Raw genomic sequence first — 13319 nt, forward strand, 5'->3', positions numbered from 1 at the left:
GAGGAAAGAACCACCACCCTTACCAGAAACACACACACACACACACACAGACACACACACACACACACACACACACACACACACACACACACACACACACCCAGAGTCTCAGAACAAAGTGGTAGGAAGATGAGAAAGTATCTCCCCTTCTCTGTGACCCGCCACAGCCACATGGCCACCTGCGGAAGAAGCTGGCCTGTGTGAACTCTCACCCCTGAGGGTGGGGCTCTGGAGGGCCAGAGAGAGGTCCCCCCCCCCCCCACCCTGACAGCTGTTGAGTGAACTCCACAGCCCTGAGGACCTGCAGGGGGAGCCTCGGCCTGGGCCCCCTGGAGGAACCCGGAGCTTCTTTCCCCATTGGGTACCATCTTGCTTAGCATTTGCAAAGACACCACTGAAGCCCTGTCCCCACGAGCTCCCATCGCACCCTCAGCTGCCCTCAGCTCTTCTGGGAGGTGTGTCCTGGTTGTGAGGGGAGGTTAGAGAAGGAAAGTGAGTTGGGCAATTCCTCAAAGCGAGAGTGAGCTGGAGCACAGCCCTGTGTGCATGGCCGCACGCTGCGTCACTCATGGGGCCTCTCCCCGGGGCCAGAGCTCGGGGTGTGGTAGGGAGTGGGTGTGAGCCTTTGCCTTCTTGAGATGCCAGGTGAAGGACGATGGAAGGACTGTGCTTGGGTGCAGACACTCCCCCGTGGAAGGACCGTGCTATGATCACACATTCCCAAGTTCTATTTTGCCCCTCTCGGTACCCCAACTGCTTCCAACCGGGGCCATTGGGAACACAAACTGGTCTATGTCTCTCATTCCCTCCATGTCCTCCAACTCCCCATGGCTTCCCAGGTCACCTGGTGACGTCTTTCCTGGTGTGGTGATGGGGGAAGTGCATACATCACATGTCCACCCTGACCCTCATTCCATCCCGGCACCAGCTGGCCTCTGGAGTCCAGCTGTGGAGGCTCTGGTGGTCCTTGGCAGCGCAAGTGCATCCCCAGACCCTAGCAACAAGTAAAATCCTCACCCTAACTCAAGATCCAGTATAGGAACTGGCCTCATCCATCACCTGCATCTCCTCTGCTGAATGCATTCCTGCCCTCCACCCCACCCCATCCCACCCCACCCTGCAGCTTGCTGGCTTGGGACCTCCATCCTGTCCCTGTGTCCCCTTCAATGCTCCCCTCCCTCGTTCCTCTGTCTCCCCCTTCCGGCTTTGGTTGGTTCAAAGCAACGACACCCCCTGGCCTTTATTGGATATCCTTTGCCATTACCCGTTTCCTCAAACTGGAATCTCAGCTTGAGATCAGTTGGTTCCCAGTGGTCCTGTCATCCCCTTCTGTGCTGGCGCCTCAGTGGCTGGAGTATGACCTGACACCACTCCTGTGTTAGAAGGGACCAGCGCTTCTGGGCCAAGGTCGTACCTAAGGGTTGATGCAGCCACTCAGAGAACCCGGGTCAAGAAACAGCCCCAGGCACTGTCTCAGAGACAACCCAACCAGCCGCCTTGCCCAGCTCCTCACCTGAAACCAGGGCTGTGCTACTGGAAGCGGGGAGGAGACCAAGGTGGAGGCTGAGAGCGCAAATTTTCTCTCCAAGACTAAAGAGCTTAATGAGGCTAGCGATACTTGGCACGACGCTCCTCGTGGCTGAGAGTTTACCCCGCATTTTACATGCATGAACTCCCCGCAGCTCCCCAAGACCAGCCTGGCCAGTCGGTTAGCAAGTTTCCTTGCTGCCTCAGGTTCAGCTGCCTTGGGACTGGATCTTCCTCTTTTTTCCCCCTCCTGTCTCTCCTTTCCCATGAAAATGCAAAAGGGAGGGAATAAGAAATAAACAAAACCCAAACATGGCTTTTGTAAAGACAGCCAGATGGCCTCAGCCTCCTTGTGGAGACGGCGCTAAATTCCAGGCTCTCGCCTGCTGTTTTTATTGGAAGGCTCATAATGAGGGTTGAACAGACCAGAGTGAAACTTGCGGTCCTGCTCATCAGGCTCCCAGGATTAACAAGCAGCGGGGACCTGTTTTTTTCCATGCCTCGTGGGTGTTTCTGGGCTTCAGACAGAGTTTCATTGAGCTTGAGATCAATTGGTTCTCAAGGACAAGAGTCCGTGCTGAGGCCCCCTGCGCTAAGCCAAGTCCACGGCCCTGTTTGAGCCACACGGCGTTTCAAACTAACTGTGGTGGGCAGAGAGAGGGTGCAGAGAGGAAACCCGGGGCCTCACACATGCAGAGCAAATGAACACTTGCCTTGCATGCAGTAGACCCACATTCAGTACTGTCACTGCATATGGTCCCTTGAGCACCACTAAGAGAGATCCCTGAGCACAGAGCAAGGAGTAAGCCCTGAGGGGCTGGAGCGATAGTACAACAGGTAGGGCATTTGCCTTGCACACAGCCAACCCGGGTTTGATTCCCAGCATCCCATATGGTCCCTAAGCACCGCCAGGAGTAATTCCTGAGTGCAGAGCCAGGAGTAACCCCTGAGCATTGTTGGGTGTGACCCAAAAAAGTTAAAAAAAAAAAAGGAGTAAGCCCTGAATACCATTAGGTATGGCCCCAAAACCAGAAAAACAAGCACTGCACTTTAGTATTGTTGTTCCGTTGTTCATCAATTTGCTCGAGCAGACACCAGTAACGTCTTCATTGTGAGACTTGTTGTTACTGTTTTTGGCATATTGAATATGCCATGGGGAGCTTGCCAGGCTTTGCTGTGCGGGCAAGATACTCTTGGTGGCTTGCCGGGCTCTTTGAGAAGGGCAGAGGAATCGAACCCAGGTCAGCCACGTGCAAGGCAAACGCACCACCCTCTGTGTTATTCATCTTCTAATAGCACAGAGATTCATCTTCTGTTTGGTTTTGGGCCACACCCAGTTGTGCTCAGGCCTGACGCCTGACTCTGTACTCAAGAAGCTCTCATGGTAAAGCTTGGGGGGAACCATGTGTGGTGCCAGGGATTATACCCGGGTCAGCCATCGGGAAGGCAAGCACCCTACCTGCTGTATTCTCTCTTTAGTCCCAGACAAACTATTCATCTTTTAATTTAACTTAAATCTATTTTAGTGAAAACTGAATCCCTCCCTAGACAAGGACACAGGCAATTTCTGCTTCCATGGAGAGGCAATCTTGGGAAGGGATCATTCTCTGGACTCTAACTGCATTGCACAACTGGGTCTTGATTACCCACCATACAAAATTTACTGAAGACTGAAGTTCATATTTTGGGGGGCATGGGTACACCTGTCAGTGCTGGGGGAATACTCCTGTACTTAGTGCCTGGGTGACTATGCAGTGCCAAGAATCAAACCCAAGGCCTCACACATGCAAAGCAAATGGTTTTACCCTGAATCACATCTCCTGTGATTCTCCTTTCCGAGGCTGAAACTTGACTGTAATACCATAAGGAATAGGGTTTGGCTCAGAAGGGAAAGGGAAGTGCAGGTGTGAGGCCCTGGACTCATCCCCAGCACCACAAAAACAAATAAAGGACAGGCTGGAGCCATAGCACAACGAGTAGGGCATCTACCTTGCACACGGCTGCCCTGGGTTCAATTCCCAGCATCCCATATGGTCCCCCAAGCACCGCCAGGAGTAATTCCTGAGTGCATGAGCCAGGAGAAACCCCTGTGCATCGCCAGGTGTGACCCAAAAAGAAAAGAAATAAAACAAAGGATAGAAATGAATTCCTAAGGGCCAGAGAAGTAGGACAGGGTAAGGTTCTTTGCCTTGCTCACACCTGACCCGGGTTCCGTCCCTGGCCACATAGGATCCCCTGAGCACCGTCAGTGTGACCCAAAGTGTTGAGGGACTAGAGAGATACCTCAACAAACTGAGGGCAGGCTCTGCATGTAAGAAACTTGGGTTCGGTCCCCTGAGCAGCTGCTGAGAGTAGCCCCTGAGCACTGCTGAGGTCAACCCCCAAGCAAGACAAAAACAAGACTATCTAGAGAAATAAAACCACTGACATGCGAGACGCAAGCCACTTGTTTATTATTACTAGACTGGAAGTGCTTTCGCTCTCAGAAGTGCTGTTTACAGCTCTCTGTGCTCTGGGATGAACCTGTGAAGGCGGGGGGTGGGGGGTGGGGGGTGGTCTGTCCTGTCCTGTTCCTGTTGAAGGCCCCACGCCCAGCAGCGGAGGCCCAGTGGTCAGGCGCCTAGGACACAGGGGTCCCCCTTAAGCCCTCCTCAAGCCCTCCTGGCTGACACTTGTACAACTGGAATAACCAAATCCTTCCACTTCTGTGAGCCTGTTTTCTCTCTGTAAGACAGAACTGCCGCCCCCTTCCCTTCCAGGTGGACTGTAAAGATGAAATGCAATCTTCCTCTTTTTCCATGTCTGTCACAAAGCTGAGATGATCTAGGGTGGTGGCAGGGAGAACATCTACCCTTGGAGACCTGCCCAAGAAAGCGGCTTGCTGCGATCCTTGGTGAGCGCCGCAGAGCCCTGCAGAGTCCTGACCGCATCGACGGGCTGGTCCGAGCTGTCTGCAGGTCTCTCTGTCTGTCCTTTTGGTCCTTAAGAGAGACTGATAGACAGGGCGCAGCTGTGTGCAGAGAGAAGAATGTCAGGCTGCCCCTGCAGCGTCTCTGACCTTTGATGGGGCCACACTCTGCTCCTGGTTTTTCTTGCGTAGGAACCCAGAAGAGATTCCTCCATCACTGCTTTTTGTGTGTTTGTTTTGGGGCCACAGCACTGGTGGTGCTCAGGGCTTCCTCCTGGCTCTCCACTCAGGGATCGAGCCCGGGTCAGCTGTGTGCAAGGCAAGCACTCTACCTGCTGAACTATCTCTCCAGCCCTCCATTCTCTGCTTTATCATTATTATTATTATTGTTTTTGTTTTTGCACCATACCTGGCTATACTCAGGGGTAACTCCTGGTTCTGCACTCAGGAATAATTCCTGGACGGGTTCAGGGGACCCTCTGGGGTGCTGAGGATTCAACCAGGAAGGCCGCATGCAAGGCCGCGTGCCTTACCTGCTGTACTATTGCTCCGGCCCCTCTCACTGCTTCTTGCTCAGAGGCGGCACCCATGGTGCTCAATGGCTGCTCCTGGGGGTTGTGGGTGGGCTGTGCAGAGCCAGGATCTCACCCAGGGCTCCGCACATGCCAGCCCAGTGCTCTATCACAGAGCTGCTCCCAGGCCCACCTTCCTTTTCTTTCTGGAGGTTCCTTTCCTGCATTCGGGCTGGGAATGTGCTGCCAAAGGCTTCTACACCAAGAACAATAAAACCATCATAAACTTAATTAACGATAATGGCTTCTACCTTGTTGAGCCTTTGAAATGAGATTTCAACAGGATTTCTCTCTGATGCTATCTCTGCCTCTCTGAATTCTCCTCCTTGTGGTCCCATGGCTCTGCCAAAAGTTATGACACTTGGACAGCGGGGAGCAGGAGCCGGGTTTCAACTCCTGGAGGCCCTCAGAGTTGCACAGCAAGTGAACGGAGGCAGGCGGCGGCCTGGGCGGTGTGGAGGCTGGTTTCTACCACCCAGTGGCTTGAGGGCAGGGCTGGGAGCAGGTGTTTCGGGACCCAGACTGTGTCCTTCCAGCGAAACGTGGGGTAATGTCCCCGACAGGAAGAGCAGCACTGGGTGGGCGGGGGGTGGGGCGTGGGGGCTGTAGGAGAGAGGAACCGTGGTAGCCCGAGTTGAATGCGTTCCAGAGGGTTATTGCCCTCGCCCAGATGTGGCACTTGAGGCTCTGGGCAGTGACTTACAGAAGGCCCAGGGTTAGAAGGAGCAGAACCTGTTGATTTGAAGGCGGGGGTTTCAGGCTGTGGACTCGGGGCTCTGAGCCATTTTCTTGGGAGTCTCAAACCTGAACCAACATCAGCTGACGTTTCCAAAATACAGATGCCAGGAGCTGGAGTGGTAGCACAGCAGGTAGGGCGTCTGCCTTGCACGCAGACGACCCGGGTTCTATTTCCAGCATCCCATATGGTCCCCCAAGCACCGCCAGGAGTAATTCCTGAGTGCAGAGTCAGGAGTAACCCCTGTGTATCGCTGAGAGTGACCAGAAAAGCAAAAAAAAAAAAAAAAAGATACCTAGGTGCAGCCCCAGATCCATTTAATCAGAGCCGTGGGCCAGAAACGGAACTCAGCTCAGTGATTGAGCATGTGTGAGGTCCTGACTTTGATCCCTGGCACCACAGATGTTCATTAATCAGAATTGGGGCCATGGGGGTGGGGCAGTGTCTCATTGTCTTCAGGCCTCCTGGTCCCTGGGGGTACACCAGGGGACACCTAAGGAGCTGGGTGACTGCTGCAGGACTGAGCAGAGCCCAGCTTTAGAAAGAGGGAAGGAGCCAGCTGGTGGGAACGTCCTGATGCTCTTTAAACCCCGTGGCCCCGGCTGTCAGGGAGAATGTGGCAGCTCGTGAGCTCAAGACCAGAGCCCCCTCTGAATCTACCTTTTTCATCATTTTTATCTTTGGTGGGGTTTTGAGAGACCACTGCTGGCAGTGCTCAGGGTTTACTCCTGGCTCTGCACTCAGGAAATACTCCTGGCGGTGCTTAGGGGACCATAGGGGATGCTGGGAATCGAACCCCAGTCGGCCGCGTACAAGCACCATACCTGCTACATTATTATCTCTCCCGGCGATGCTCAAGGCTTGCTCCTAATTCTGCACTCAGAAATCATTCCTGCCAGGGCTTGGGGGACCCTGTGGGATGCTGGGGATTGAACCCGGGTTGGCCACGTGCAAGGCTAGCACCCTATCCACTGTGCTATTTCTCTGGCCCTGTCATCTTTTTGAATGGAGTGAGTGGGAAGAACAGCTCTGCACTCCCAGATGTTGGCCGAGCACCTAGTGAGCAGGAAGCCATGCAGGGCGCTAGGGGTCCGGGTACCAGCCTTACAGCTGCTCTCCAGGCAATGTCAGGCACTCAAAAACTGGTGTGATCCTTACCAAACCCTGAGGGCACACATCCCTGGCCTGAGCATTGCTCCAGCAGGGAAGGTGATTGCCTTTGCAGGAGGCCAACCACGTTCAATTCCTGTCACCAAATATGGTCCCCTGAACCCATTCTGAGTGATTCCTGAGCTCAGAAGCAGGAGGAAGCCTGGAGCACTACCAAAACCAAATAAAAATCCACTCAGAGGCTTCTCTGGGGAAGGGCTTTCTCTCCATGGAGGCTCCCCACCCCCTCCTGCCCCACGTACTCTGTGAATTCTCAGGCCCGAGGAGAATAAGAGGCGCCTCTTGTCCCAGGAGAAGGGCCGCAGGTGCTGGGGGCAGCTTCCCCATCCTGTCTCAGCATTGTGGCCTCACACAATGGTGGGCTGCTTCCTGCAGGCCCAGGGCGACGCTGAGCAGCCTTGAAACCCTGACCAGGATGGAAACTGCCCAACCACCCATCCTCACCCCACCCCTGACCTTCAGCACAGACTGAAGGGCAGCCACGGCCCTGGTAACACAGCAGTTCACCGACTTCTTCTATCAAACAGGCCTAGGGTCTGGGCCAAAGCGATAGTATAGTGGGCAAGACACTTGCCTTACACATGCCCAACCCCAGGTTCCATCTCCGGCACCCCATAAGGTTCCCCAAGCCCTGGCAGGAATGATCCCAGAGTGAGGAATTAGGAGCAAAGCCCTGAGCATCGCTGGGTGTGGCCAGAGAGATAATATAGCAGGTATGGTGCTTGCATGAAGCCGACCTGGGTTTAATTCCTGGCACTGCATAGGTCTCCAAGCACCATCAGGAGTGACCCATGAGCAGAGTCAGGAGTAAGCCCTGAGCACTGCCTGCTGTGGTCCCCAAAACCCCACCAAAGATAAAAATAATGAAAAAGGTAACTTCAGAGGGGACTCTGGTCTCGAGCTCACGAGCTGCTACATTCTCCCTGACAGCCGGGGCCAGGAGTAAGTCGAGAGCCAGAATAAGCCCTGAGCACCCCAGGTGTGGTGCAAAACCAAAAAGAAAAAAATTAAAATTTAAAAACAGGCCCAGAGTTGAGTCTGGGGCAGGGGGGATATATGATATTAGGATAGATGATTCCTCCGCCCCTCTCGGAGAGCCTGGCAAGCTACCGAGAGCATCTCACCCGCACGGTAAAGCCTGGCAAGCTACCGTGATGTATTCAGTATGCCAAACACAGTAACAACAAGTCTCAAAATGGAGGCATTACTGGGCCCGCTAGAGCAAATCGATGAACAATGGGAGGACAGCGACAGTGACAGTGACAGATATCAATAATATTTTTGTCGGATATCTGGCATGCAATCCACCTATCACAATATGGAATGCTAGATAAACCTCAATGTCTTCACCGGTAAAATGTGGATAACACTGGCCCTCACCCACCCTGCCCCAGGTATTGGCAGGAACCCTTCAGCTCCTCTTCAGAGTTGGGCAGTGAGTACTCACCCTGCACTGGGGGGCAAGGGGCAGGGCCTTCTCTTTGGGGGTCACTTTGGGATCTGCCTCCTGTGCAGCCTGGTTATGGGAGGCTGGGACAGGAAGCCCGTGGGGTGGCGGAGAGAGTGAGGATGTCGAAAAAGAAACCACATTAGCATAAGTTCTGAAGAAGCGTTCCAGCGCGCGGGCTGCAGGCCGGCGGGACCGGCAGCCCAAGGGATGCCGCTTGGCTCTTGTGCGCGCTGTGGCGGCTCCCACCTCCGCCCGGGAAAACAGTAATTATGCCGTGGCCAGGCTCGGCGGGCAGGTTCCCTGTTGCCGCAGGAGCCTTGCGGGGCTGTGGGAGGGACTCAGACCGCGTTTTCCTTTCTCCCGCTCCAGGTGACCTGGTCTCCCGCGCCATGCACCACCTGCAGGGCCGCCGGCCCCTGTGCCCAGGCTCCAGCCCTGCGCGCCAGGCCCGCCAGCCTCCGCAGCCCATCACCTGGTCCCCCGACGCCCTGCACACGCTCTACTACTTCCTGCGCTGCCCGCAGATGGAGTCCATGGAGAACCCCAACCTGGACCCTCCAAGAATGGCCCTGAACAATGAACGGTACAGGGGTGCGGGTGAGGGCTGGGTACCCCCAGATGCACGGGGACTGGCTCGCCTCCACAGAGAGAGGAGAGCTCTGCTGCGTTCCATGCATGAAATGCTTGTGTGTGTCCCTCTCCTGCTCCCTCACCCCACCGTTTGCTCCCCGCCCCGGGGCACACGAGTTCACACGGGATCATTGAGACTCAGAAGCAGAGCTTTGGGGACAGGAGAGAGCTTAGAGGTCAGGGCTGTGCATGGGTAAAGACCCCCAAGTTTGACCCTTGGTGCTCACGGCCAATCACACACGACCTGGGTGGCCTCTGGTGCCTCTGAGCCCTGAGCATTGAACCCCTAAGGGCCCAGCTGGCTGAGTGTCACTGGGAGTGACTGCTGGGTCCCCTGAGCACTATTTGGGAGCCTCATTTCCCCTGATAATGTGGGCTGCACCTGCTGTCTTGGGTTTGCTGGTTATCAGCTCACTGGCTGGACTCTGGGAATGCCAGTGGACTCTTTCATTAGCCAGATGTTCCCAGTTCCTGATAGGTCACCGTGTAGGTGGCTCCTGGCCCTTCCGGAGCTGTAGCTGTCACCTCTTCTGATGACTGTGGTCTCACGGCGGGCATTCCTGTGAGGCGATCTCCGGCAGGTTCCATCCTGTCTGTTCACTGGACAGATGAGCACATCGCCACTGGAAAATCCTTTGGTCTGCGACAGGCTACTGGTTCAATAATGCAGGATCCCAGTCCAGTGCTTTCCCAGCCTGGGGCAGGGCTGCTCAGGACGGATGCACAGGCTGTCCACTGCACAAGGGAACCCGAGGGGGAGAGGCAGCCTGGGAGTGGAGGGTGTAGAACTCACCACATTGCACAAAGGACAGGGTTCCTTTTTGTTGTTCATTTATATTCTTGTAGGTGCCACACCCAGTGGTGCTGAGTTGGGGGACCCAGAGCCACTCTTAGTCATGTTGAGGGGTAAGGGTCCAGCTCTCTTTCCTAACCGATTTATTAGTAAGGAGTAAGGATTCACTGTGCTCATTGATCACTCTTTGGCAATGCTCTGGGTTCACGTGGTGCTGGAAAAAGGGTCAGTTGCATGCAAGGCACGTGCCTTAGTCTCTACTATTTATCTGGTCCCAAAAGGATGTTTTAAAGGGGCTGGAGCCTGGAGCGATAGCACAGTGGGTAGGGCGTTTGCCTTGTACGCAACCGGCCCAGGTTTGATTCCCAGCATCCCATATGGTCTCCCGAGCACTACTAAAAATTATCCCTGAGCACAGAACCAGGAGTAAACCCTGAGTGCAACCAGATGTAGACAAAAAAAAAAAAAACAAACAAGCAAGAGGTGTTTTTTGAGCTAGGGAGATGGTTCATGGGGCCGAGCACATGCTTTGGATGTAGGAGGTTAAGTTCGACCCCTGGTACCACAGTGTCCCCCAAGCACATCTAGGAATAACCCCCAAGCAGTGAGCTGAGCTGAAAGTAGCCACTGAGCACCAATTAGGTGAAACTCAAAAACACACCAAAATAATAACAATTTTTTAAAGTAGTTCTCAAGTGGCCCCTGCATTAGTAATAATACCACTTCTGAAATAATCACAGCACCTCCCCACCCCCGGCTGACACTGACATCATCCCTCACACAGCCACTGCTGAGCGGTGCAGCCACGGATCTCGTGGCCACTCATTGGCCCCCTCCTGGCTTTTGCTGGTGATTCAGAGAGTTCAGAGAGATGCCGTTTGTCTTCGCTTCGACTCACCCGTTTCTCCCTGCAGGGACAGGGGAATACAAGAGAATCCGACAGAATGGCCTTAGTGACAGGGTCTCCAGGCGCAGGGAGGTGGCCAAACCCCAGCACAAAGCCCAGATGGAGGAAGAGGGTGGGTGCCCACCTCCATGGCATGGCGCCACAGGGGCCTGCAGTCTGAGAGGCCCCTTCCTGGAATGCAGCTAACGGTCCTGGCCCTGCCAGGAGGGAACTGAGTCCGTGTCAGTAGGGAGATCACATAGACCGAGATCAGAAGACCAGTGAGACAGTACAGGAGACAAAGACTTGCCTCGCAGGTGGTCGACTCTGGTTCGATCTCCCGCACCCCATAGGGACCCTGAGCCCCACCAGGGGTGACTCCTGAGCACAGGACCAGGAGGAAGCCCTGACAACTACCAGGTGTGGACACTCCCAAAATGAAATAGAAAGAATCAGTGGTTGAGTCCCAAGAAGTCATGCTCCTCCCGTGGATGGTACATGGTCCAGGGGCGTCAAAGGAAGCTGGACACTCACTGGTCGGCAGCAGAGACAAGGACAGGAGGGCAGGGCGGTGGCCACAGTCAAGACAGAGGGACTTTGGGACTGGAGCAATAGCACAGTGGGTAGGGTGTTTGCCTTGCACCCAGCCGACCTGGGTTTGATTCCCAGCATCCTATATAGTCCCCTGAGCACCGCCAGGAGTAATTCCTGAGTACATGAGCCAGTAGTAACCCCTGCGCATTGCTGGGTGTGACCCAAAAAGCAAAAAAAAAAAAAAAAAAAATGCAGAGGGACTTTGCATGTTTCCTGGCGCACAGACCTGCCGTGGCAAAGCCCCTTTCACTGGTGGGCCTCCAAGCTGCTGCCTCTGGGGGAGCCCCCACCCCTCCACTCCACCCTGAGCAGCTGCCTCAGCCTGCAGGGCCCAGGAGGAGAGCAAATCCCACACAGCCTGCATCCTCACGTCCCCGCACTGGGGAGGATGGGGAAGATCTCGGCAGCGCTCGTTCCAAGGGGGGCTCCCCCGGCGGTGGGGAAATGCCCCACCGCAGCGAGGAGAGGGCCTCTTTGTTTCTTCCCAGATGCAGCGGGGCGGCTGTCTCCCCTCCATGAATAAGACGGGGGGCCCCCGTGTACGCTCCATGGAAAGAAGTGGGCTCGTTAATCTTTTGCTCAGCTTGCGAAAGTATTTTCTTATCAGATAATAGAGATGATGGCTGGGGGTGCTCTGTACGACTGACTTGTGCTTCCCTTAAATACCACTTCAAGAAGATCTGCAAAGTTAAGCTCTTTTCTCCCTTCTCCTCTCCCCCTTTCCGTGCATGAAACTTCCATCTGTTGGCCCAAAATGGAAGTCGGGGAGACGAGAATAGCTGCGGGGTGAATTAAGTCCTTGTTTCCAAGGACTCCCCAGTCAGGTGCCCCGGGGAACCTGTGTGGAGCTTCTGGCAGATCCCAGGGGGGCTGTAGACACTGTCCCCAGCTGCCCTCTTCTCGGGCTCCCACCCTCTTTCTCAGAGGACCTTCCTCAGCCCCAGGCTCTCTCTACTTGTTTGAGAGAACTTGGGGCTGCTTCTCCGCCTTCTAGAATGTCAGGCCATGGTGTCCCTGCTGTGTCCCCAGCAAAGGCAGCAGTTTTTCTGCAGTTTTCCTGCTCTGGGCCAGGCCTAGGGCTCAGCGGTAGAGCACATGCAGGGTGTGTGGGGCCCTGGGTTCGGCCCCTGCCCAGAGGCACACAAAAGAACAAACACACTTTCACTCAGATTATGGAATAGGCGGCAGAGCCTAAAGACCGAGGACGGGGCTCTGCTCTGTTTACCAGCTAGGCTTTTAATTGCTCTGCTCTGTTCCCTCCGCTTACGGAAGCCTTGCATCCAGAGTATGACCAGGTCTACTTTCTAAGTCTTTTGTAGAGATCAAATGAGGTAACATTTCAAGAGGCCGAGATAGTGCAAGATGAAGGCACTTGCTTTGCCCTCATGATGGACCCCGGTTCAGTCCCCAGCACTGCATATGGAATGTCCTAAGCACCACCAGAGTAAGCCCTGAGAACTGCTGGTCATGATCACGATTATCCTGTTGTTCCTTGATTGCCTTGAGCAGGCACCAGTAACATCTCCTTCGTCCTAGCCCTGAGATTTTAAAAAGTGCCACATTCAAGGCTCTTTTTCAGGGTTAGGAGAATGAGACCCATCATTGTTACCAGTATTTGGCATATTGGGTACGCCATGTGGAGTTTGCCAGACTCTGCCGTGTGGGCAGGTTACATTCGGAAGATCGAGAACTGCTGGTGTGGCCCAGAAAGCCAGAATGAACAATGATAATAAAGGACTTAGCACAAAAATTGAAAACAGAGGAAAAAGGAAGGGGGGGGGGGGAACAAGGAGGGAGGGGGGAAGGAAGGAAGGAAGGAAGGAAGGAAGGAAGGAAGGAAGGAAGGAAGGGTACAGGGGAGGAACCCCTGTGCATCGCCAGGTGTGACCCAAAAAGAAAAAAAAAAGAAAGAGAGAGAGGAAAAAAAGAAAGAAAAAGAAAAGAAAGAGAGAGAGAAAGAAAGGAAGAAAGAAAGAAAGAAAGAAAGAAAGAAAGAAAGGAGAGCAAAAATAACAACAGAACAAAAATAAATAGAACACTATAGCATTGAGTT

At 54.3% G+C, this 13319-nt stretch overlaps 1 protein-coding gene across 1 annotated transcript in view; it reads left to right on the forward strand.

Moving 5' to 3' along the window:
* Positions 1–13319, forward strand: part of ABTB2 (ankyrin repeat and BTB domain containing 2) — a 194354-nt gene that overhangs the window by 143993 nt on the left and 37042 nt on the right. Inside the window, exon 3 of the mRNA XM_056137219.1 lies at positions 8733–8946. Coding sequence (XP_055993194.1) covers positions 8733–8946 — 214 coding nt within the window. The remainder of the gene's footprint in view (positions 1–8732; positions 8947–13319) is intronic.

This window comes from Sorex fumeus, unplaced genomic scaffold (assembly GCF_029834395.1).
Source record: "Sorex fumeus unplaced genomic scaffold, SorFum_2.1 ptg000007l, whole genome shotgun sequence".
Lineage (NCBI taxonomy): Eukaryota > Metazoa > Chordata > Mammalia > Eulipotyphla > Soricidae > Sorex > Sorex fumeus.